Source organism: Branchiostoma belcheri, unplaced genomic scaffold (genome assembly GCF_001625305.1).
Source record: "Branchiostoma belcheri isolate BF01 breed outbred unplaced genomic scaffold, Haploidv18h27 scaffold4, whole genome shotgun sequence".
Classification (NCBI taxonomy): domain Eukaryota; kingdom Metazoa; phylum Chordata; class Leptocardii; order Amphioxiformes; family Branchiostomatidae; genus Branchiostoma; species Branchiostoma belcheri.
Window position 1 is genome coordinate 1110777 of NW_017804020.1, and position 23984 is coordinate 1134760.

The following is a 23984-nucleotide window of genomic DNA, read 5'->3' on the forward strand; positions in this document are numbered from 1 at the left end:
TTCTAAATAATCACTACCCCCATTAGGCCATGTTGATTTGATTATATGGATGACATCCGCGCGCGCATGAATTTTCGGCCGTTTCCAAAAAAAAAAAAAGTTTTCAACCATACTGTAAATCGTACAAAACAGTTGCAAAATGAGCAAAGACATACCGTAAGTTGCAAAAAATGATACCACTGTCGTAGAATGCCGAAATCAAACCCAAAAAAGACGAAAATGTAAAGAAATGAATTTGAAGAGTAGATTATTCGCCAAACCATACTCTGTGTCATTTGTTCAACCTTCAAAACCACGTAGATTTCATAATGAAAGCAACTTTTTTTTTTGGCCAAACTTTTTTTTTATTCGCACGCGCGCATCAGTTTTGGGGTTCCCAGAGGATGTCATCCATATAATCAAATCAACATGGCCTTACTGAAAATTGCCCCAAAATTGTCGCTTTACACTTAATTCAGATCCTCCGAACACTTAATTGATTTTTCACGTCGTTTGGCTGATCCTAAATTCATTGTAAAGTGAGGGCCCGCATGCCCTTTTTTCTTAAGATGTAAGCAGGCCTTTCGAGTCTTCAAAATCTGCAGGCAGCTGCCCAAAATCATCGTAATCACTAACCCCCATGAGTGTCACTAAAAATTGCCCCCAAAATTGTTGCGTTGGGCCCTTACACATAAATTTTCCATATTTTGCATGTTTGGCTGATCCTGAATTCATTGTAAAGAGAGGGCCTGCGTGCCTTTTTTTCATAAGGCGTAAACAAACCTTTTTAGTCCTTGTAAGGGGATAGGCAGCCGCCCAAAGTCTCCACTTTTTTCTGACAAAAAAAACCTAGCCTTTCGAGTCTTAAAAATCTGTAGGCAGCTGCCCAAAATCATTATCACTAACCCCCATGAGTGTCACTAAAAATTGCCGCTTTGGGCCCAAAAGTCTCAACTTTTTTTCTGCCAAAAAAACCTTTATCTTTAAAAGACCTATTTCAGTGTTTTGTTTTGTTAATTTCTTTGAGTGAATTTCCCGCCAAAAACTTGGCATAATTGGTACCCTCACCTGGGTAATTAATTGGATTAAAATTTTCCCGCCAAAAAACTTAGTATATAGAGGACTCTAACCTTGAACTTGTGCCCCCCTCCTCCTTACTTCTGAACTGTTAGCTCCACTGCTACTACTCACACAATACATGTTCAACCTTTCTTTCCACTTAACTTCTCCCAACGCTAATGCTACATCAGACCAACCTCCCCATGCACTCAATAGTTCATTGAGCGTAGTTTCTCACTCTCCGTGTCAGTCAATTGTACAAGAATGCTGGTGTTTCGAAGCACCATGTCTCCACAAAAGACATCCCCTGGGGAGCACGCTGAGTACATTGCTGACAGGAGAGTGAGAAACTAGAAGTCGAGAAGCTTTGCTCAATGAACTATTGAGTGCATGGGGAGGTTGGTCTGATGTAGCATTAGCGTTGGGAGAAGTTAAGTGGAAAGAAAGGTTGAACATGTATTGTGTGAGTAGTAGCAGTGGAGCTAACAGTTCAGAAGTAAGGAGGAGGGGGGCACAAGTTCAAGGTTAGAGTCCTCTATATACTAAGTTTTTTGGCGGGAAAATTTTAATCCAATTAATTACCCAGGTGAGGGTACCAATTATGCCAAGTTTTTGGTGGGAAATTGACTAAAAAAATTAGCAAAACACAACAGTTACTGTGAAAATAGGTCTACTTTTAACTTGGAAAGACCTAAGTTTTTTGGCAGAAAAAAGTTTTGGAGACTTTTGGGCCCAAAGTGACAATTTTAAGTGACGCTTTTAAGGGGGCCTGCATGGGGAAGTGGTTATGATTTTGGGCGGCTGCCTAATTCGATTACTAAGACTAAAAAGGCCCATTTACACCTTATAAAAACATGGAGAATTTCAGGGTAAAGGCCCAAAGCGATAATTTTGGGGGCAATTTTTAGTGACACTCATGGAGGGTTAGTGATTACGATGATTTTGGGCAGCTGCCTACAGATTATGAAGACACGAAAGGCCTGCCAACATCAGTTTTTTCTTAAGAAAAAAGGGGCATGCAGGCCCTCACTTTATGATGGGCCAAACAGTGTGACAATTTTGGGGGGGCGATTTTCAGTAATGGGCATGGGGGGTTAAGTGATTATGAAGACTAAAAGGCCTGTTTAAGAAAAAAGGGCATGCAGGCTCTTTGCAATGAATTTAGGATTGGCCAAACGACGTGGCATTAAAGTGGCTGGCTACGATTAATGGACCCTCAGAGTGAACTGGGCATAAGGGAGAGAAATGTGAGTATGTGTGTGGAGTATTGTCCTGTGTTAACAAAGAAACCATACTCACACCCCCCATCTTCTTTCACACAGCTGCACCGATAAAAGTCGGATTCTGATCCTCCCGTGGCAGTCCAGTCTCCGGGTCCGCATCTTGAAGACAGAAACAAAAGTCAGTGTGTGAAAACAGCTATTGACCTTGCAACAAAAAATATGTCACACTACAGGCACGTTCATGTTTATTAACCACATTCAACTTAACTGCCAACATAAAAAATCAGCTGTACAAAAAGCCACGCTGTGAACTATGACTGACCCCACATTCCCGGGTGTACAGCGTCAACCCGGAATGACTCGCTTCTGCACGTTAATGATCGCAATTCAATGAACGCGAAACATTATATATCATTCAGACCACCTCGCAAGGTGGACAAAAATAAATCGCGACGGAACCAAAATGGAACGTTCATGTTCCCAAATAATTTGATTTATTTATTCAATTCGAATCAATTTGCAACAAATTTGCAACAAATTTTGAAACATGAACAGGGCCTATTACAGGTGGAATTATAGGTTGTATTGTATATTGCCTCAAGTTCTTAACACATCAGAGGACAAATAAACATGCAAGTTGTAAAGCATCATCTCACCTGTACAAACTCATCGGTCTGAAGTCTGGACAGTCTTCCAGTTGTCCGTCATCACAGGCTTTTCCCATTCAGAACAGGAACATCAGGACACACCTAACAGTACAAAGAATAATTTGTATGATGCACACAAAAAACATTTCCAGGAAACAAAAAACAGGATTGAAAACAGGTGTTTTTTTTACTAACAATAAGAAATTTATTTATTTTAACTACATTGCTTGAATGTAGACATAGAAATAAAAAGTACAGAATTCAGATTTTCTCACCTTATTAACTTATATTTACTTGGTATCTTCGTATCACATAGCACTGGTTCAGACAGGAGTCATCACTACTGCATCAGTCAGCAGCCACCAAACTATAGAACATTACATGTATATGTTAGACACTTGCTTCAAATCACCAGGTCTGGTCAAGTCTTGGTCGCTTTAGACAGGAGTCGGCAGTCACCTAACTATGCAACATTATAAGTTGGACAATTGCTTCAAAACACAAACTAAATGATAGGGAATACAGAATTCATACTTTCTCACCTTATTTTTGTCTGGGATCTTCAAATCACCAGGTCTGGTCTGGTCCTAACTTCTCTTCTCAGGTTCAGACAGGAGCCATCACTACTGCTTCAGTCAGCAGTCACCAAACTATGCAATATTATATGTTACACACTTGCTTCAAATAACACTATGTAAATGGCAGCTAAAATACAGAATTCAGTTTTTCTCACATTGTATTTATACAGGGTCTTCAAATCACCATGTCTTGTCTGGTCTGGTCTGGCCTAATCTCTTGTCAGGTTCAGACAGGAATCATCACTACTGCATCAGTCAGCAGCCACCTAGCTATAGAACATCATAAGTTTGACACTTGCTTCAAATTATACCAAGTAAATTTACAAGGTAAAATACAGAATTCAGATTTTCTCACCTTATATTCATCTGGGATCTTCAAATCACCATGTCTGGTCTGGTCCAAACTTCCCTTGTCACAATGTCAGGTTCAGACAGGAGTCATCACTACTGCTTCAGTCAGCAGTCACCTAACTATACAACACTGTATGTTACACACTTGCTTCAAATAACACTAATATGTAAATGGTAGGTAAAATACAGAATTCAGTTTTTCTCACCTTGTATTTATATTAGGTCTTCAAATCACCCTGTCTGGTCTGGTCTGGTTTAGACAGGAGTCATCACTACTGCATCAGTCAGCAGCCACCTAACTATACAACATCATAAGTTAGACACTTGCTTCAAATTACACCAAGTAAATTTACAAGGTAAAATACAAAATTCAGATTTTCTCACCTTATATTCATCTGGTGTCTTTAAATCACTGGTGCAATCTTCTCTTGTCAGGTTTTAGACAGGAGTCATCATTACTGCATCAGTCAGCAGTCACCTAACTATACAACATGATACGTAGGTTACACAGTTGCTTCAAAAACACCAAGAAACATTTATAGGTAAAATACAAAATTAGATTTTCTCACCTTATATTTATTTGATGTCGTCAAATCACCTTGTTTGGTCCAATCTTCTCAAATCAGGTTTAGACAGGAGTCATACCTGCATCAGTCTTCAATCACCTAAAAATACAGACATAACAAGTTACAAGCACTGTGAGTAACGTTTGTATTGGTGGAACACATGTCATGTGGAAATCTGTTCATGGACTCTCAACCATCAAATCATGGAAAGGTCCGGTTCAAAACCTAGTAAGATAATCACTGGGAGAGACGAAAGTACTTCTTTTTCAATAGTACCCTCTAAACACCCCTAAACTTTACTGACTAAACAGGATATCACTGAGGGAGGTACGCTATACGCAGTATGAGTGAGGACCAGGACACAACAGACAGACGAGAAGCCTTCTCTCCTGAAGAAGTATCAAGGTATCAAGGTGAAGCTTTGAAGAAGCCTTGTTTAAAATTTACACAACTTTTTGGCGGGAAAATTGATGGCATTTTGCCCAGGTGCGGCACGTCTTAACACGTGGCGGCGGAGACAGACTCACCATGCCAGCGGAGATTTCAAACAAAACATCTTTAAATCAGTCATTTCCGTAGCTAAAATGGTCTATTTTTTAATAGCGTCACTCGACACGAAGGAAATACATTCACTGTTCTCTAAAACAACGCAGAGGAAAAATATTCAAAAGCAAAATAAAATCGTCTTAAAACTGTGAGACAAGTTTGTAGACATACGTTAACGTTTGCTCAGAATATACTACGTCGTAGTTACAGGTTTGTTTGGAAAACATTTAAAGAGACAGTTTGTTGCCTTACCTTCTGAAAACGAACCTCTCCAACACCACGCCACCCTTCCCGCGGCCAGACAGTCGCCATTTTACTAGTTCTTGTCCAAAACTCCAGGTCAGGAAATGCACATTTTCTCCTTCAAACATCCAAAGAACGGCATAAATCCACCGCAAAAACATCCCCAAGACTTACTCCACACGTTTCGATAGGTATTTTCCAAACCAAGAACGACAAAAGACGAAAATTTGCCCCAAAAGTTGCAAAAATAACTCCGCACAAACAGCATGCGTCGCACGAGGTCCAACTTGGCGAACCGTACCACCTGTGTACACACGTGTGTAATCACACACAGATGTGCATAACGATCACAATTTAATTAACTTCCTCATCCAATCCTGATCGACCATCACTAATTCAACAAAAAAGAGAACCAATCAGAAGTAGTTACACACGCAACGCCATTTCCGACTTATCTGTCAAACACAATGTCTGCGTTATATTGACGAGAAGTGTTGATATTCAAGTTAATATTGATTTGAAATCAATGACTTACTCATCCCGCTTTAAGTAGACTGAACCAGTGGATTGACCAACCTCCCGCAACAAAGTTTAAATAGAAACATGAAAATGGTAGCCACTCTGTCATTGGTCGAACCGAAAATTGACACCCTCTCATTTCTCAAACTGGTTGACCACAATCCAGGCAACTACCCTTTCCTGTCCTTGGTGCTGAACGTCATATCCACAGACAGGGAAACTTGTTACTAAACGCCATTTAGAACGATTGTAAACATTTTTTCTGGAGAAAATGCAAACCACTCTTTCTTCGATTTTTCTAGTAATTGTTTTAGTGAAGACTAAGTCTAAGCAGTAAATTATAGAGTGAATCCAAATGGTTTACCGTCACTGTAGCATTTGAAGGCTTCGTGTATGCACTTCTACTGATTATCGCACGGAGTCGCTCTTGTGTCTAACTGCGCATGTGCGGGTGGTAGGGACGCCAAAGCGCGTACGGAAGCGTTGTGTTGTCCCTGCTGAGTTTGTTTTGAATGGGAGATCGCCAGTTCCCGCGTAGTCTTCAGCTCAAGATCTACCCAAAGGAACACGCCATCTAACCCAGAGGCAACATTTCCACGCTCACAGACCCTAAGGAACGCGGAGAACCATGCCGGTGAAGTTTAAGGTAAGTTCTAGAAGCTTGGGGACACCTGATCGCCCTCCCCACCTTGCAGGCTTTTGTTTTGAGGTTATATTTAACCCAGAACAACCAGCCTCCAGGCAGGGTTTTGTTTGTGCCGATTTTCTTCCCGTCGTTACTATGAGAGCACTTCGGAGGCATGCACAGACATCGAAATATCTTGTCGATGAAAATTCTAGATTGAAATGTTGTAGCCACAGATAACATATAACGTTAGTTAACTTGTAAGCTTTCGAGAGAGATAAAAGTAACGTAAAAACATACAGCTAACATCCCTTGATCTTTTAGTGGTAAATTCATAAACCACAAGAAACCCTTGTTTCGTGTTGTCACTGGCTGAATTCGAGTTACAATGAATCTTTTTTTTAAATGTATGTTGTGTTGCTGTACGTTGGATGACAACAGCACGTAACGTAACATAATTTCTTCACGAAGACGTCACCTTGAACTTACACAGTTGTTTCATTCCTTGAGAATGTTAAGATTTAGTTCCCTGGCTGAAGTCTAAAATGGTAGATTAGAACGAAGTCCATAGAGCTGACAGTGTTTTGTTAGAAACCAAACAATAAACCCACAAAGCTGTAAAGTGATCTATAACTAATTATTTATTCATGACCTTGTCTGTGAAGACTATCTTCAGTGGTGTTGTGTTGACCAATATGATCAGACACGTCATTGTCACAATATAGAACCCATCCATGTAACATTAAAATGATGACTACAAGTTAATGCCTATCGGAGGTGGGAAATGTACTGAAAAGGACAGGTTGGAATAACCACCTGTTGGATCAGTAGTCACTGTATCTGATTAATAAGACAACTAACCTGTAACGTTAGAAAGTGAAGACAATACAGGGCTTGAAATCAGTATCTGCACAAGTGTAGGTAGCATTGAAAATTACCTGTACCAGGCAATTTTATCTGCACCACTTAGAATTTAGGAAGTATGCGTAATTACCTATCTTATAGTTCATAGGTGGTAAAAGTCAATATGCAGCAAATAAAAATCCACATACACATACATGTACATTCAAACCCAGTACATGGACTGGTACAGGTTATGTACAGGTTGACATCAGAAATTACCTGCACTTACCTATGCAACCTACAGTATAAGGCAGGTGATATTTCAGACTACCTCCTGGGAATTGAAGTGAAACATGTTATAGCAGGTGCAGTCAAGTGTACAACTACAACTACTACGTCAACTGTATCCAAGGAACACTAATAACAAAAGCTAATGGCTTCTTAGCTTCAAGCATCATTCAGTGACTAAAACATGGAAATACTTTCAGGGTGACTTGTATTTTTGTAGCAAACACAACAAAATTGGCAACTGTGATACTTCCAAACAATAGAAAATGGACTGCAGGAAATGTAACTGTTACAATACTAAGTATGTTTCATTATAAGATCAGTGCAAGAAAGATGTTATAAAGACTTAGATTTGTATTTTTAGAGTCCTTATACATGTACCAGCCTCCATACATGTGACTGAGTATTTATAAGTGATTATGACTACCAGGAGAATTTGATAATGAGAAATTGATACGGTCCCTTTCAATGAACAGGTACATGTATTATTTCCCCCACAGGGCCATTCTGAGTACGACACCCATTACAAATGGCTAGAGTCTCGCAAGTCAGCGTCCTACCAGCCAACCAGGGAGGAGCTGTCTAGGGAGGCGGGACTACGGTCTGCTGAACTGGGTACGTTGGCTATGTTCTTAAGTATTCCAATGACTTAAGTATTCTTAAGTAACCCAATGACTTGGTCGATTTTCCCCTAACACATTAAAAAAACAATAAGCTATGGGACAATGAGTAATGCCCACTTAATACAGAATATTTTACTTTTTTGTTTTCCTTATACTTAATGATGTAGATTCTATTTTTTAGCCTTAAAAACAGAACAGGAAATCCAGATTTGAAAACATATTCAGTCCAATATTTTCTCAAATCTCCAAGATGTCCTCAACTAGAACTTTGTTACACATACCTATTTGAGTCCATCTCCCCCAAAAATACAGACACTTCCCATCCTGTTTACAATATATATAACAACCAATGACCCCAATGTCATCACACTCAGGCATCCTTCAAGAACCACCTCTGCAGTCTAAGAAGCGCGTGGCTCCCAAAACCTCGGGTAATGCACCTGCTTATCACTGCTTCAGCATGTCTTAGACTTAGCACCACTTAGTGCACTGCACGAGGATCCTAACTCAACTGTCTTAGCAGTATAAGGCTTATAAATCTTAACTTATACAAGCACAGCTTGTACTGCACAGCTAATCACTGCACAGCTAAGGTCAATGATTTAAATATAATAGTAGAAGGTACTGGTAGAAGGTGTACTTTTGTAGCATGGTATTTTACGTTGAATCAGTGTGCAAAGCTGCTAGCGCGCCTGAATTTTTTTCCGTCGCCTCAATTTTGTTTGTATATCTTTACGCTTTGAAATGCTATTTCGTGCATTTTGAGGAGCTGGCAGACTAAGATTAAAAAAAAAAAGAACGGCATCTCTTACCATATCTTAACATGCCATTTTTGACCATCAAACATGATGAATTTTGGCAAATTTTTTGTCAGTCATGAGCTGCAAAATTCTGTCAAATGATGGAAAGACAGATGCTGGCCAGAACACTGAGTTGAATGCTATAGTGTTAGACACTTGTAGCTGTAGATATCAGGAAATCTAAGACTTGGGTTAAATAGAGGTGGGTTTTTGATTGTGCATGAAGCCAATGTATGAACCAAGGCTATAAGGTCTGGGAGGACTTAGATATGCTCATAAACCAGCTTGCTTTACCCTGATGCACATGTGGGACTTTGCCACCCTCCCAGGCCCTCTACATGAGCCACAGCTGCAGACAAAGAAGCGGGTGGATCAGTCCCCCTCTGGTAAAACGACCACTGTTACAGACATGTTACCCATTCATGCAGCTATGCTGTTGTTTTACATGGGGTTTTACATACTGAATTTGCCATCCACATTGTTCTATCACATGGTATCTTGGCATGCTACATTGTTCTATCACATCTGATATTTGGCAGAAACAAGCCCGTCGGCAGAACTTACTTCACCTGTGCAAAACCCATGATGTCTTTTGCATAGCACTTTGGCAGACTGCCCCCTTTAAGGTCATATTGGCATATTTAAGGACAACATCCCTTCAATCTATAGTACTGTTTTCAAATGCTGAGTCGGCCGAGATTTCGTCTGCATCAGCCAAAATTGACAACATTGACCAAACATGGGTTTTACACAGGCGCAGTACGTTCTCCTGATGTGCTGTTGAAACTAAAGTTTGGACTAATGTTTAGTCCATATCAATGTTATTGATGTTATCAGTTTCTACCATGCTTGTTCTCATGATGTTTGTAGGATTTTGGATGCAGCACTCCAATATAGGATGGTGCTAACTGTTTCTGCTGACTTGTTAAGACAAAATGTTACAGTACTCGTACTTCAACATTTTCAAGTCAATGCATGCATTTGTAAGTGAATAACTGGCTGTTGTGTCTTACGTTCAATTTTGTTGTCTCTCCTCAGGTATCCTGCATGAACCACAGATGCAGGCCAAGAAGCGCGTGGGAACGTACGCGCCCACCGTCCCGTTTGCGCTCGAGTGGGAGGACCCCCTGCAGCCTCCCGACGTGGTTATATCCAAGGACCCCCCTGTCATGGAGAAAGTGCGAGAGTCGGTCGAGAAAATGAAGACCTACAAGGTAAGTCGGGCTTTGTTAGGTATGGTGTATCTGCCCAGCATGAAATGTTTTTCATCATCTCAATTTTGTTTGACATGTCAAGTGCTGAAGGTGCAACAATATCATAGGAGGTTAAAAAGATTGAAATTCTTGATCATCTAAAATGCTACTGCTGCATTTTGAGGACTAAATTTTCTTGTCATGAGAAGTAAATTCCATCAAATGATCGAACGATGGACACTGGCTAGAATATGGTCAGGTATAATGATTAGGATACTTTTCATGATGAAATAGAATAATAACATGTTGTAATGTGATATCTGCCTGTTTTTTACAACGTCCTTATTCATGTAAGAAACAATACTAGGAAAATGACTAAAAAAATTCCTTTTTTAGAAACTGACTATACATTATTTAGTTCTTACAACAGTCAAATAGATGGGACCAAATAATGAAGCTTGGTTCTACATAAGTAGAATGTATGCTTATCTTTCTAAATGACTGTCCTACTATCTTTTTTTTAGTTGGAAAAGAAGCTAAGGGAGAAGGAAAAGAGAAGGAGGGAGGAGAAGAGAAGGTTAGAGGAGAAGTACGACCCACCGACTCCACCAGCTCCGCGACCGGACAAGTCACGTGAGAGGCCGCGGGAGAGACCGCGAGAAGAGCGAGCCCCGGAGAGGAAACCCGCTATTAAAGAGAGAGGACAAGGCGACAAGGCAAGACAGAAACCAGGGGATAAAAAGGAGGAGAAAGGTGGTGGAAAAAAAGATGAAGGAAAGGAGGAGAAGAAGGAGAAGGTCTGTTGTTTCCTGGTTGCAAAGCAGCATGGGAAATAGCTTGGCGTGACCTTGCCCTTTTTCTGAAGGGCACATCTGACCCGTGTGCTGTGTTTCCTTCCTACTGTGTGTCAGACTATAGGCTGTGTGGTTTACTCCTCTGTACAATCTCCACATTGCCCTATTTTTAAAGTGCATGTACAAGTTTATGATACAAGTAATCAAGGCAGACAGCATTTTTAAGCAACAGGATTTTTCCTTTGCCTCTTCAAACTGTTTTCCAATACCTAATATTTCAATACTGTTTGCTTCTTCGAAAAAAAAAGGCTTTTCATTTGAGAACTGCAGAAACCTGAAATACAAAAATATGGTCCTTTTCAATATGACGTTAGATGATCTGTGGTTTTAGATTTAGGCTTCAGAAGTGGATGGAAAGAGCAGAAATTGGCCATATAGACTGATAACATGCCAGGGGAGTTGGTCTGCCATTTGGCCAATTTCTACTCTTTCCGGGTGTTTCTGAAGACTAGCAGTCTGGTGACCTACTGTGCTTTTCTGCAGCCTGTTTACCTTTGACCTTTGCCCCGTGTCGTGCAGCACCACCGTCCGCTCGAGATAAAGGCCGGTCTGAAGGGCGAGCGCAGGAAGTTCCCCACGATGCTGTCCGAGTACCAGCGACAGTTCTATGAACAGCAGAAGCTGAAGGACCAGTCGCCTGTCATGGCAGCAGACCAGGTACGACTGATGCAGCAACAACAATCGATTGAATGTTTTGATTTCTAGAATTGTTGGGCTGGAAGTACCACCTGCATGTGCAGGCAAGTAAAATTGGAGATGTGCGGGTATTTCTGATGTCTACCTGTACCTGTCTATGTACTGGTTTTATGCATGTTGGTGTATAAAGATTTTTATTTGCTCCATTGACTCACCAGCTATGATGAAGAAATAATGGCAATGGCTTCTGAACAGCTTTTAGTGCTATCCATACTCCCATACTGTGATACCTCATGAATTCTAAGTGGTGCAGATACACATACAATGTATTTTGAGCCCTGAATCTCACCAGAGGTTCAGTACATATGAGAATGAGTGGCTAGGTGGGGTGGTTTTCAAGAGTTCAGTTCATACTAGGATTGTTAGACTTACCGGTATACTTATTCAGAAGTGAAGAACTTTGGTAACAATGATAACGTCCTCTCTCCAACCTTTTACCAGATGGTGTACAACTCCAACCCGGCGCTGGCTCCGTACCGTTCCGATCTCATCCCCCGCGCCACGGAGTACAACAGACAGTTCAAGGTGCCCAAACGTGTGGCCGTGGCAGAGAGCGTGTCCAGCGACAGGAGCAGGGACAGAAGGAAGAAGTCTAAAGTAAGGGAGGAAAAATTGTCATCTTGAAAGTTCTTCTGTGTTGGTAAAGACATTATGATGAATCAAGTTTGAACTGTAATTTGTAACACAAGATATTGGACCAAATTTTCAACTGTACAACTCCAGTCTTTGTCAAGTCTTTGTCATCTGTATAACACATTGCTACGGAAGTGCTGAATTGCTCATACCTTGACAAAAATTTGGGTAAGTCCAATTTCTTGTGTTGGAAAATACAGTCTAAACTTGCTTCACCCTTAAAAGATGTTCTCAACATTGTAATCTTTACAATTTACTTTTGATGGCACTTGTGGGCTTGATCGATGCATTGAAGACACTCAAATGGTCAACAATGACTTATGCTTGATGTTTTTCTTCTTTCTTTCTTTCAGTCTACCAAGAAGGAGAGGAGAGCTAGATGTGAGTAGTGATTTCTACCCTTTTGCAGATTTGATTTGTTTCTGTATCGACGATTGTAAAATGGCAACGCTCCTATGTTCAATTTTACGTATACTAGTACTGTATGAGGGTTTTCATTCACAGCATTGACTGTTACTACCTAGACCAGGACGTATAAAAGAAATTCAATGTAATGGCACATGGTTTCTGAACAGTTTTTAGTATGAACTACACTGTATGCTAAAGCTATGGTAAAAAACAATTACAAGGAAATGGCGCTTGCTTTTTGTTACTACATGATCACAGTACTGTAGTAGACATTATGTCTAGCCATGTAGTAAAAGCAAAGTCCTGACAGATGCCTTGTAGAAGCTTCTTCCCTTCCGCCCTCCTGACCTTGCCCCGCTGTGTTTCAGCCCTCTCCCCGGAGCGGCTCCCTCCGGCCGGCAAACCCACCGAGTTCATGCCTGTAGTCTGGAACGACCCTCGACCAATCAAAAACTTTGGCCACCTGAAAAAGTCGCCCCACAAGCTAGATAACCCTCACCCCAAGAACTGGTAGGTCGCGTTTTGAAAATACCTCAGAGTCTTTGTTTACGATTTTCTGGTTTTCTTCAGCGATGTCTCCGGAGAGGTTACACCCCGCTGGCAGCCCTCCCGTTACGTTTGACGATGACCCGCGACTGCTGAGATCGTCCCTACAAAATCCACAACAACCGTTTTTTCCACACTCTGGGTTTGGGTACGCAAAGTAGTAGTCATATCCAGGGTGGTGTGCTGTTCATATGGGAAGATCTACACATATTTTACAGTGATGGTCTGATAGAATTTAGGGAAACAGTTAATGAGGGCCTGCATGGGAGGGTAGTGATTACGAATTACGGTATACAAAATTTTTGCCACCGATTACGAATAAGTCTCAGAGCTGATTCCAATTACATGTTACGGCTAATGTACTTATTATGAGTTACAATGATTTTGGGCGGCTGCCTGCGGATTACGAAGACTAAAAAAGCCTGATTACACAAAAAAGGGCATGCAGGCCCTCATTAATAGATTACGGGCAATTTGAAAGGGCTTTTGAGTCAAATTTGTTTTGCTGCTGTTCCAGTAATATATGGAGTTGTGCTTGGTAAAGACGTGCAATGTTGTGCATGTTCTAACAGGAACTGGAGATCAGAGTACAACTCCAACTACAAGTCCCCGACCAGTTTTGAGTACAGAGGAGGGACATGGAGAGGTGCTGACCCACCACATCTACAGCCCAGAAAGGTTTGCACAGAAGAATGTAATGCCTTTGATCAGTTTTTTAGCCAGCCTGGATTTTTTTCTGTCATCTCAATTTTGTTTCAAGTAACTTGAATCTAAATTTTGTCAAGTGCTGCACCTAGAGGATCTGGTAGCAAGCTCCTCTCAGGAAAATTTTGGAATCTTGACCCTCTCAAACACTATTTCCCTGCATTTTGAGGGGAAAATTTTGCTGGTAGACTAAGCTTAATTTAATGAAACCTCTTTCCATATCTTCAAAGATGACGGATTGGGCAAATTTGTTGTCATGAGCAGCAAAATTCCAGAAAGACTGTATGTATGTACAGATGCTGGCTGGAAGAAAAGCCTTCGATACTGTAGGTAGCGTATGTCAAGTATGATGACATGAAAGTTTTAGCTCTCTACTGGTTAAAGTAGCAGAACATAATTTTCTTTTTGCACTGCTCACACTGCCTGGGCCTCTTTCACAATATCTGGGTATTACAATTTGACTTTCCAAAACGTAAGAAACAAGACATGGTGTATAAAGATAAATGCCCTGTTGTGCAAAATTGTGTAAGATTTTTTTCAGCACTTTGCTGTGTCCTCAGGAATATTCCTTATTCATGTATGGTGTTTAACACTCACAAAGCCTTGGTGTATTATCTTCTCCACACAATCATTTTTGGCTCACAGCAACATTTTTGGTTCTTCTCTCCCCCTCCCCACACTGCCCCTGTGTGTGCTGCAGGAGCCTGTCTCGGACATACCTGCACAAAATGATAAAAAGGAATGGTACAGTGAGGTTTGTAGAAAAGCCCTCCTGTCTTTTCACTGCATGAAATCTATAACTGCACCTCCAATCTCCTCCTTTCAGTTTCTGCATTTAAATCTCATCAAATATTAGGAGATTTCATAACAATAAAATTATAATAAAGGCTGGCTTTTCAAAATTTCTGCACAATCATTTAAAAACTTAGATGTATAAGAAATGTAGTAGTAAGCTACTAATCAATCTATAATCTTTCCAGCATAAAAGCTTTCTAGTGTAACATTTAGTTAAGAAAATCAGCAATATATTTGGCTCTGTTGTATACATGATGGAAGAGAACCAATGGTATAATTCAGACAAAAATCAGCAAATATAAGACATTTCATACATTTTAAGCATTGACCTAAAAGTTTCCCAAATAGCTGCATAAAAGGTCTACAATGCAACCTTTTTGCAAATCTTTGCTCAACGTAACTGGCCAAGGATCCCCTACACAGAATCACACACTGTCTCCCTGCCCCCCACCCCCCGCACAGGTCATGGAGCTGCGTAAGAAGGCAGACGACTACCGACGACGTTCCCACGGGACGCACTTCTCCCGCGACCACCTCCTGCAGCTGATGGCGCGTCAGAACGACATGTGGGACCAGTCAGAGAGCGAGAGCACCGTGTCCGCCCTGTCGCTGGCCTCAGATCCGGTAGATAAAGGACATGCCAGGTGCGTCCAGTCTCCACTGTGTTACTAACTAGGACCGGATTTTAACGTGGGCAAAAGCCTGACAGAACAAAAACTGCATACGCATGCAGGCGTACAAAAACCGTGTGTTTAAAATTTTTCCTGCATCTAAATTGGCCTGTACATTTAGATCGTATGTTACCTCGAGGGCTGGCATACCTTCTTGACTTATGTCAAAGCAGGCCGAATTACATGCAGGAAAAATTCAATGCACTCAACTACTCAGTTTTGGAACGCTCCCACGCATGCAAAGTTTTTGTACCCAGCTTTTTGCCGGTGTGTGTAAATTAAGTCAAACTCAAAGTTATCAGTCCCAGAGTTTTGCACACCATGAAATCTTCATGAAATATTAGTGATCGAAATGTACTGTTTTTTTAATCATCTGTTAACCCTGTTAACTTCTGTAACCAAACATAAACACTTTCAGAAATGGACCTATATGTCTGGCTAGATTGTGAGTGAGTGCAAGAGTTTTCCTTTGCCTCTAAAATGTATTGCATGTATTTGTGTGGGACTACATATTCACCCATAAATGTTACAGTACAAAGTAGTAACTTATACATTCCATTTTTACAGAAGACGTCGGCAAACGTCAGACCCGCCCAAACGCTCCGCCCCTCCCACCGAGAAGCCACGCCCAGGTCACAGGTCAGCGTCCTCCTCGCCCGAGGAAGAGAAGCGGCCGGTTCAGCGGAAACTGGCGTGGGACGAGCGAGGTGGAGGGGACAGCAGGTGAGAAACACGGACAGCAATAGACAAGAACAGCACGTTGGCATAGTTTACTACAACTTTGCGAAAACCCGGATTTATCATGTTTTCAGCGGATGTTTGGTCAACTTTGCATAAAAATGTTGCCTGTTACAGACAATATTTTTTCTGACACAACATTCCTATAGGTGGAATGTTATCCTTAGATATGCAAATACATGTTTCACCTTAAACAAGATGTTCTGCGGAAATGCTATGCATAATACATAAGAGGTTTCGCACAGGTGCAGTACGTTTTGCCAACCTACTGACAGAAACAGAGAGAGGATATAAAGTGAATATGGATGCTGTGTTTTAAGCTTATGCTACTAAAACTACTAACTGGCATTTGTCATTCTGTCCTTGTTATACACATGTCTGTCGCATAAGGAACAGACATAGAAGGGATACCAGGGGCAGAAGAAGGGTGTGGGAGATAGAGGATACAGACAGTGACAGTGAATCTAGCACTAGCAGTGAGTCTACCATAAGGTAGAAGTTTTACTCTCCTTTTTTTGGTGGTAGTACATGTAGCAAACAGGCCATCAAAATCTGAGACCATTAGGGAGGGATATACATACACCATGAGAAAAAAAAAAGGAATTCATGCGTGATTACTGTATGCTATCACGACAGGCTTTCTTTTAATGACTTTAACACCACTAACTGCTTCTTCCCTATATCTTTGCACATACATCTCATTTGCACATGGAACAGGGATAGAAGGGATGTAGATGGCAGGAGAAGGGTACGGGTGGTGGAGGATGTACACAGTGATAGTGAACCGGGCAGCGAATCTGTCACAAGGTATAGTTTTTTCTGTAAATGTTTTGTTATGTTGCTTGTGTCTCCTCTCAACTAGGTGATAAGCAAGCAGCCTTGAGTCTTAGAAATGCATGCCTCATGTACATGTAACTTCTTGACCTCTAACCCCCACTTCAATTTTTGATCTCTACTGAGTTTGACCTTGTAATGCATTTGAGTTATGGACAATGATTTTGTTTTGACATATCAGATTTTTTTTTGTTTTTACTGAATGTTGTCCACTTTTGTCTCCTGACTGAATGTAACATGTTTTGTCAGGCATATGCTGCATTCCCTCAAAAATCAGCTTTTATAAGCAGAAGAGGCAACTCAGCCATCTTTTGATGAAATAAATTAATATTAGATAAGTGATAGTCAAGTTAGCTTGAGTGTCAGCCTTTTTAGCTTTCGTCTGCTCCCCATGATCCACTACCGGCCAAATCATGGGGAGCCAGGCTGACGCTCAGACATAGTAGTGTCCATATGAGATGTTCTCTGAAACATATTGTAATGGAATATTGAAAGTTTAGAACTAGGAAACAACAGACACTCACTCTGCCTATATCTGGGTTCCTCAGTATTGGCAGTATCCCCAGTCAAGGGCGTGGCAGCCATGCGTCTGCGTCTTACACCTCCTCAGCCACGCTGACGGAAGACGTGGATGATGACGGCAGAGTGGCCACCCCGGAACTGAAGAAAGTCACAGCCCCAGTCAGGAGACATCACTACGACAGAACCACACCTGCTTTGGGTCAGTAAAGAACAGTAGATAGTTATTTTGCATTACCAGTAAACTGCCTTCAGGCGTATCACACCAGTTTTGTACAGTAAGTACAAGCTGTGTAATACCAGACTGTAAAGTTTGAACCACTACAACTTGGAGGGACCCTTACTACTCTTTTCGATTAGTGCTTGAGGTATGGCTGTCCTCAAATGTGCAACCTCTGGCTTTACGACACTAACCAAAGCTACAATGTAGGTACATGTACTCTCAATAGGTGTTAAGTGCCTTTGTCAAGGGCACAACACGGGGGCCTGTCAGGGATTCAAACCCAGAACTTGCAGTTTCTGTGTCAACAATCACAGTAAAACCTTACCACCACACCTCTGTAAAATATGCTTCCCTACAGCAAATTCACCTGTGCAAACTAGGTTAGTTTGTTGGCATCAGTGTATAGTACTTTTAGCCAGTTTTTTTAAGAATTTGCAGTTAGTGCTTCAGGCAGTTTGTGTTAAATGTATTTTGTGAAAACATGTCTGTAACATTACCTGTATTCCCCAGGAGGTGCACTGCTGGTGAAGTCTCCTCCACCTGCCAGGAAACACACCAGTCCTGCCAAGACACAGCCAGCTCACAGGCCAAGTAAGGACCTTCTTCTCAATACAAAAAAAAATTGGTCATGAATGTTTCTTGTGTATGGCTCTACATGTACTTCACATGGAATTTCTTGATTTCATTTCATTTGAATGATTTACTGGGATTTTGACAGTTCAACATATGCAGCTATTGCTGGTGTTGAGACCCAGACATAAAACATTACAGAAATCACAATGAAACAATAAATGTGCTCTAAAATGCAGCATAATGAAATGCCGGCTATCAGTTTAATACTAGTAGTCAAATGTAGTTACCTGTAGTTTTCTGCCAGGATGTTATTCTGACTGCAGGGCAGTGCAGGCCAACCTTAAGTTCAACTGATAAACCTTTAAATGTGAGTGGTCCATGTTGGAACATTGCCAGTTCATGTTTGATGCACAGTGTATTTTTACCAAAACAGAGACAGCCCCTGCACCACAGCCCTCTCGGCCTGCTGGGAAGACGTACCACGTGGCAGACTTCTACCGCAGCCCGTCCCCCACGGCGGGGCGGCCCACCCCTGACCCCTACCCCCTGCGCGAGGATGGGTACTCCCCGGGGTCGCCCATGGAGCAGCGTTATCCACCCCGCATCAGGACACAGCCCGTCTCAGCATCCGGACAAAATGGCCGCCCCATGACACCGCCACATCTTGGTGAGTTTTAGGTTTTCCATCTTTCATCCAAAGCATACTGGTTTTCTTCTGTTTCTTCTTCCCTTCCAAACAATGGCAATTACAGACTTGAATCAGTAACTGGTGCTGAAGCAGACACTTAATGGTGTTGGATTACATTATGTAGCAAGTGGCAGGGTAGAGTTGGAGCTTGTTACCATGATTATGTAAATGTATTTGAGCAAGAATAAACAGTACCATTGTTTGTTAGGCAAGACTATATGAAGGTAAACATGCATTGCAAATATGTACCTTTCTAGTTTTTCACTTAATAAAAATGTGGAGATGATCAATCAACTTAAAATTTCACTCATTGCTGAACCTCAAACTCAACATGCCATCCACGATGAGATCAAATCTAGGCCAATATAGAATTTCATCTCATGCAATCTTCTGTTTCAGATGACGATCGAATGTCACTCATCTCTGAACGGTCAGCTTCAAGCCTGTCTCTCGCCTCCTCTGTTCTGGAACGAGCCCAGAAACGGCGCGACCAGTTCTGGGGTAAAGGGGAGCAGGGAAGGTGAAGTCATCGAACAACAGAAAATCTGCAGTATTTCGTAACTAATGCTGTTATGTAAAGAGCCATGCACATTGTGTAAGATACAGTAATGTCATCGCAACTATTTTATACACATTGCTGCTTCAGTGTACCAAAGCGGTGTATCGTTTTATAGAAGTGTGAACCGGTCTTTTTGACTACGTACGGGTGTTGCTGTTTTGAATTGAAATAGTTGTTTGTAGCATGCAGACACTAGCCTGGTGTCCATCTTGGGGAGCGGACCAAAGCTAACAAGGCTGGACACCAGGCTATGCAGACACGTGCTGTTCACTACTGATGTATTTTTGTAAATGGAAGTAAATAATGGTTACTGCATTGCCAGTTTGAGAACAAAGTTCTAGTATGCTGCTAAAGACTGAAAAAGATGTATAGGTATATTTCTATTTGCAGTGTATGATTTGTAGTCTTTTGTAATTGACTTGGAGCTTTTATGTTTCTCATAAAAAGTGTTCAGTAGGGTATGGTGTTGAAAAGTAGAAATATATCCTGTATGGAAATGTGAAGATCTTGTGGAATTGTCTTCATTTGACATACCATTGCTGGAATATAATAGCTGTTTTAAAGGACCACTGATTGTACTGTATTGTACTGACCACTGACTGAGGTATCAAAGCCCCCAGCAGGCAGTGTTTAGTTATAGATTCTACAATGTGAACAACTTCTATTATGCAGTTAGGCCACAGCAAGTAAATTTTAATGGATGACAACAGCGCACGCATTAATTTTCACCTGATTTTTGAAAAAAAAAGAAGAGATTTTGTTGCCTTCTGACAGTGGTCAACATGCCAAAAATGGGCAAAGATGTCTGTTGCCATGCCGGAAGGTGGATGGCAGATAACTATGAAGAGATGAGACAAGAAAAGGCTCTGATTTAATGTCTTGTTTTTTTTACTTTGATACAGTGATATGTGATGCTGGCTGTGTATATGTGATGTTCCTACTGAATCAAAACCATTTGTACAATGATTGAGTCAAAATTTGTAGGAACCATGTTTTTTTCGGCCCGCCTTGTTTTTTTTGGCCCGCTCGCATTAGATTTGGAATCTGCGGAGAATGTCATCCATAAAATTTACTTGCTGTAGCCTTATGCAGAATAAGCATAACCCTGTCTTCACATGCTAAAATCTTAAGCCCGTCACACATAGCAAAATATGGCCTCCCAAACACTGCAGAACTCCCCCAACCATGGTTAGGAGTAGGGGAGCAGGGTCGGCTGTGTTAGGTGAGGTCGGCTACTGTTCGGCTGTGCCAGCTGAATGTTTCAAATGATTTAAAACATTTAAGTGTGGCCTGCAGCCGACTGATGATGATGTGGACATGTTTGGCCATGGTTGGCTGGTGTTCGGGAGTATGTTGACACTGTTCGCAGGCCAAATTTGACTAAAATTTAACTGATTTTCATTTGATTTGTATAGAAAGGTAAGCATGGCCTGAATCTGATCAGACTGCTCCCAAACTTCAGCCAAACTTGGTTGGTTGGTGGTAGGGGGAAGGTTCTGAATGTGTGATGACATAGCCACCCAGTAAGACATGTAGATATGAAGACCAGTAGTGTCTGAGAAGCCACAGACCAAGGTGTATAATGTCCTTGCACAGACAAAAGAAGACAAGACACCAGATTACCAGGTAAATCACAGTCTGTAATGATGGTGCAGATGTGGTACAAAAGCTGTAAGTCTATCACTTCTGAGGTAGTTCCCAGGAAAATTGTACATGACCAAATCGTACTACACGGTACAAGTAGTTTTATTCTCAATCTGTAAACATAAAAGTCATCCAAATCTCCTTTTTGTGCATGTGTTAGATGTGTTTTGGGAAGACTGTAAACAAGAAAAAACAATTTACTAATTTATTCCAAAGAAAATTCACCATTGAATGAAAAAAGCCTGGTATGTACAATAATTTACATAATATCCTATCTGGACCCAGAAACGTGATTGGCACTAAGATCTGTTGAGCTTACATCAAACATATTAAGTACAAGAGTGACAACTGTAATTCCACTGTGGAAAAAAAAGATGGAGAATTTTGACCAAAGTTTCCTTATTGGAGTTCCCTTCTTGTGGCTGCAGTTCCACTCAACTATGGTAGGTGTCACTTTTGCAAGACTGGCATACAGCTGTGCACTACAGTTCAGAAATGAGTAAATTGCAGCCCGCAGGTTGGAATCTACAGTTAAAAACTGGGCCATACTGTATATTAAGTCCCATTGCCTATAGTGAACTGGTGCATCAGCAAACACACTATGTACAATTCACAATAAATTTATAAAAATACAGTAAAATTTGGACTAATATTTACAAAGCCCTTCATCATACATTATGAATACAACAATTTGGTGGGATTGCCGAGTCACAAAGAAAATTTGTAATAAATTATCAAAATGTTTTTAAAAGTTTGTGTGTTTTATTAATCTGACAAGTATGTGCTAATTCACCTGCAAACATACAAATGCTATATGATCAGCTAAAACTATACCATGTCGATAAAATAAAATCATACAACTCTGTACCTGAAGTTCTACACTGGGGGTAGTCTAACATGTTAACAGCGAACATAACCAAGTTAAACCAACCAAATTAAAAAAAAGACAACAAAACATAACTACGAGCACCTTTAAGTACATGCCTCTTGTAAATGACTAAAGCAGACACTATGGAACCAGTACATATCTGGGTTGGTGAGCTAAAGACAATTTCCTATCTTTAAAAGACCAAAGATGTTGAAGAGCTTCCAAGTGGTGGCTCTTCAATCAGTAATCTGTGTCTTCATTCTTGTTACTTAGTATGAAGAGGCACTTTTTCACAGGGATGTGAGGTTTCAGATATGAACAACTTTAACATTACAACTTGTATCTTAGTACAAAGCACTTTCTATATCCTTTCTCTTCTATCTTTCTCACTAACACAGTTTTTTAGGATATGGTGCAATGCTTGCTTTTCTTTCCCCTCGGTCTGTCTGCCCCAGGTGGCATAGAGCCGTGTCTGCCGCCTCCCGTGAAGTCAGTGTCCACATATCGAACGCGAACTCTCCTCTGAGGAATCAGCCAATCATCATCCTCGCTGTCGGATGAAGAGGAGGAGGTGTAATAGTCATCGCGCAGCTTCATCTTGCGGAACTTTTCAGCGAGCTGGGTGTCTGAGGCGTTTCTCAGGATGCCTCTCGGCGGGGGAAGCTCGCTCGTGCTGGAATACTCAATTTCGGGCTCCTGTGGGATGTAGACGTTTCTTCTGTCGTGGGGAAGGTACTCCTGTGTGTTATACTGGACAGTTCTCTCCTCGTACCGGGGACCGTTTTCCGGTACGGTCAGCGGTACGTCCTGCGGGGCAGTCCAACCACTGGCCTGGGACTGCCTGTCACTCTCACACTCGTGGCCGCCGCTGTCGTATCCCTGCGAGGTATCATACTGTGCGTCAGGGTCCTTAACGTCAGCTTGTACGGCTGACGGGAACCCCCCCTGGGTGCCGACACCCCCCTGAATGTTCCAGTATCTTGCTTCCTGGGGGGTACTTTGCCACTGAGGCAACATGTTGTGTGGAGCTCCCTCAAAGCCGTTTGGAGGTGATATTCTCTCCAGGCTTCCCTTGGTGAAGCCTTCCCGGGGCACCCACGGGGACTGCTTCCCGCTCGTGCCGCTCGCCACCGATTGGTTCTCGGTGTCGCTGCGGGGATCCGAGTAATCCGTCGCTCTTCTTGCCTCGCTGCTCATTCTCGTCATCGACCTGCTTCTGTGCTTCACGCGCCTGGGGTGATGATTCACGTCCGGACTTCCGTCCGAGCTCAGGTCGTACTGCTGTAGATTTCGCGCCGACTCCATCCTTAGCTTGCTCTGGCCCCAGCCAGGCTTCCTGGCGTAGAACTCGCGCTTCAGGTTTTCCATGGACCGCGATCTGCGGTCGCGCTTCCGGCTCCTGGTGGAGTTAGTATCCGACTCCTGCGAGCCATCTCCTTTCGTCAGGGTGTCGAACCCGGTGTCGTACGGACTACTGGAGCTCTGCGCGGGCGGCGACTGCTTGGACTCCTGGTTCTCTCCCAGGGCGCAGGATTTCGAACAATATATCTCGCCCTGTTTGGGGAGGAACGGTCGACCGAGCAGTGACAAGTTGCAGGCTGCACAGCAGAAACACTTCTCGGTGGCGTGCCAGTGCTGCCCGTCATGGGTCATCTGGCCCTCGTCGATGCCTGGAGGGGACAAAGTGTAAAGATAGCATTTAGCGGTGGTGTGTGTTACACATTATCTTTTCAATAAAGCCAGGCAGATATATTATCTGTACAGTATGTGCAAGCAAGCAGTAAGGTGAGCACTGAAAAATCTCTTGAGTACACTTTGAGTTCAGTTGTGAGCAAAATTTCAAGTTGTCAAGAAAAACCCAAGAAATAGTCCCTACAATATTTAACACAAACAGCATATTTCCAAGATTTCTTATACTGTAGCCTTCAGAACATTTCTGCACAGAAA

The 23984-nt window shown here is 41.9% G+C and overlaps 2 protein-coding genes across 5 annotated transcripts in view; one reads left to right on the forward strand and one right to left on the reverse strand.

Moving 5' to 3' along the window:
• The first annotated feature begins 1323 nt into the window (after positions 1 to 1323).
• LOC109476881 (nuclear protein MDM1-like) lies at positions 1324 to 20028 on the forward strand. The gene is given in 18 exon segments (XM_019777897.1): positions 1324 to 1380; positions 6250 to 6316; positions 6319 to 6357; positions 7002 to 7072; positions 7968 to 8082; positions 9929 to 10104; positions 10608 to 10880; positions 11457 to 11594; positions 12075 to 12230; positions 12620 to 12647; positions 13043 to 13184; positions 13793 to 13898; positions 15183 to 15364; positions 15959 to 16114; positions 17512 to 17684; positions 18216 to 18296; positions 18712 to 18945; positions 19366 to 20028. Coding segments are annotated over 18 exon segments (2319 nt in total). The 3' UTR covers positions 19491 to 20028.
• A 1115-nt stretch (positions 20029 to 21143) lies between these two features.
• Positions 21144 to 23984, reverse strand: part of LOC109477368 (prickle-like protein 3) — a 56396-nt gene continuing 53555 nt past the window's right edge. For all 4 annotated transcript variants that reach the window (XM_019778586.1, XM_019778589.1, XM_019778587.1 and 1 more), the window contains one exon: positions 21144 to 23707. In XM_019778586.1, coding sequence (XP_019634145.1) covers positions 22440 to 23707 — 1268 coding nt within the window. In that variant the 3' untranslated portion in view covers positions 21144 to 22439. The remainder of the gene's footprint in view (positions 23708 to 23984) is intronic.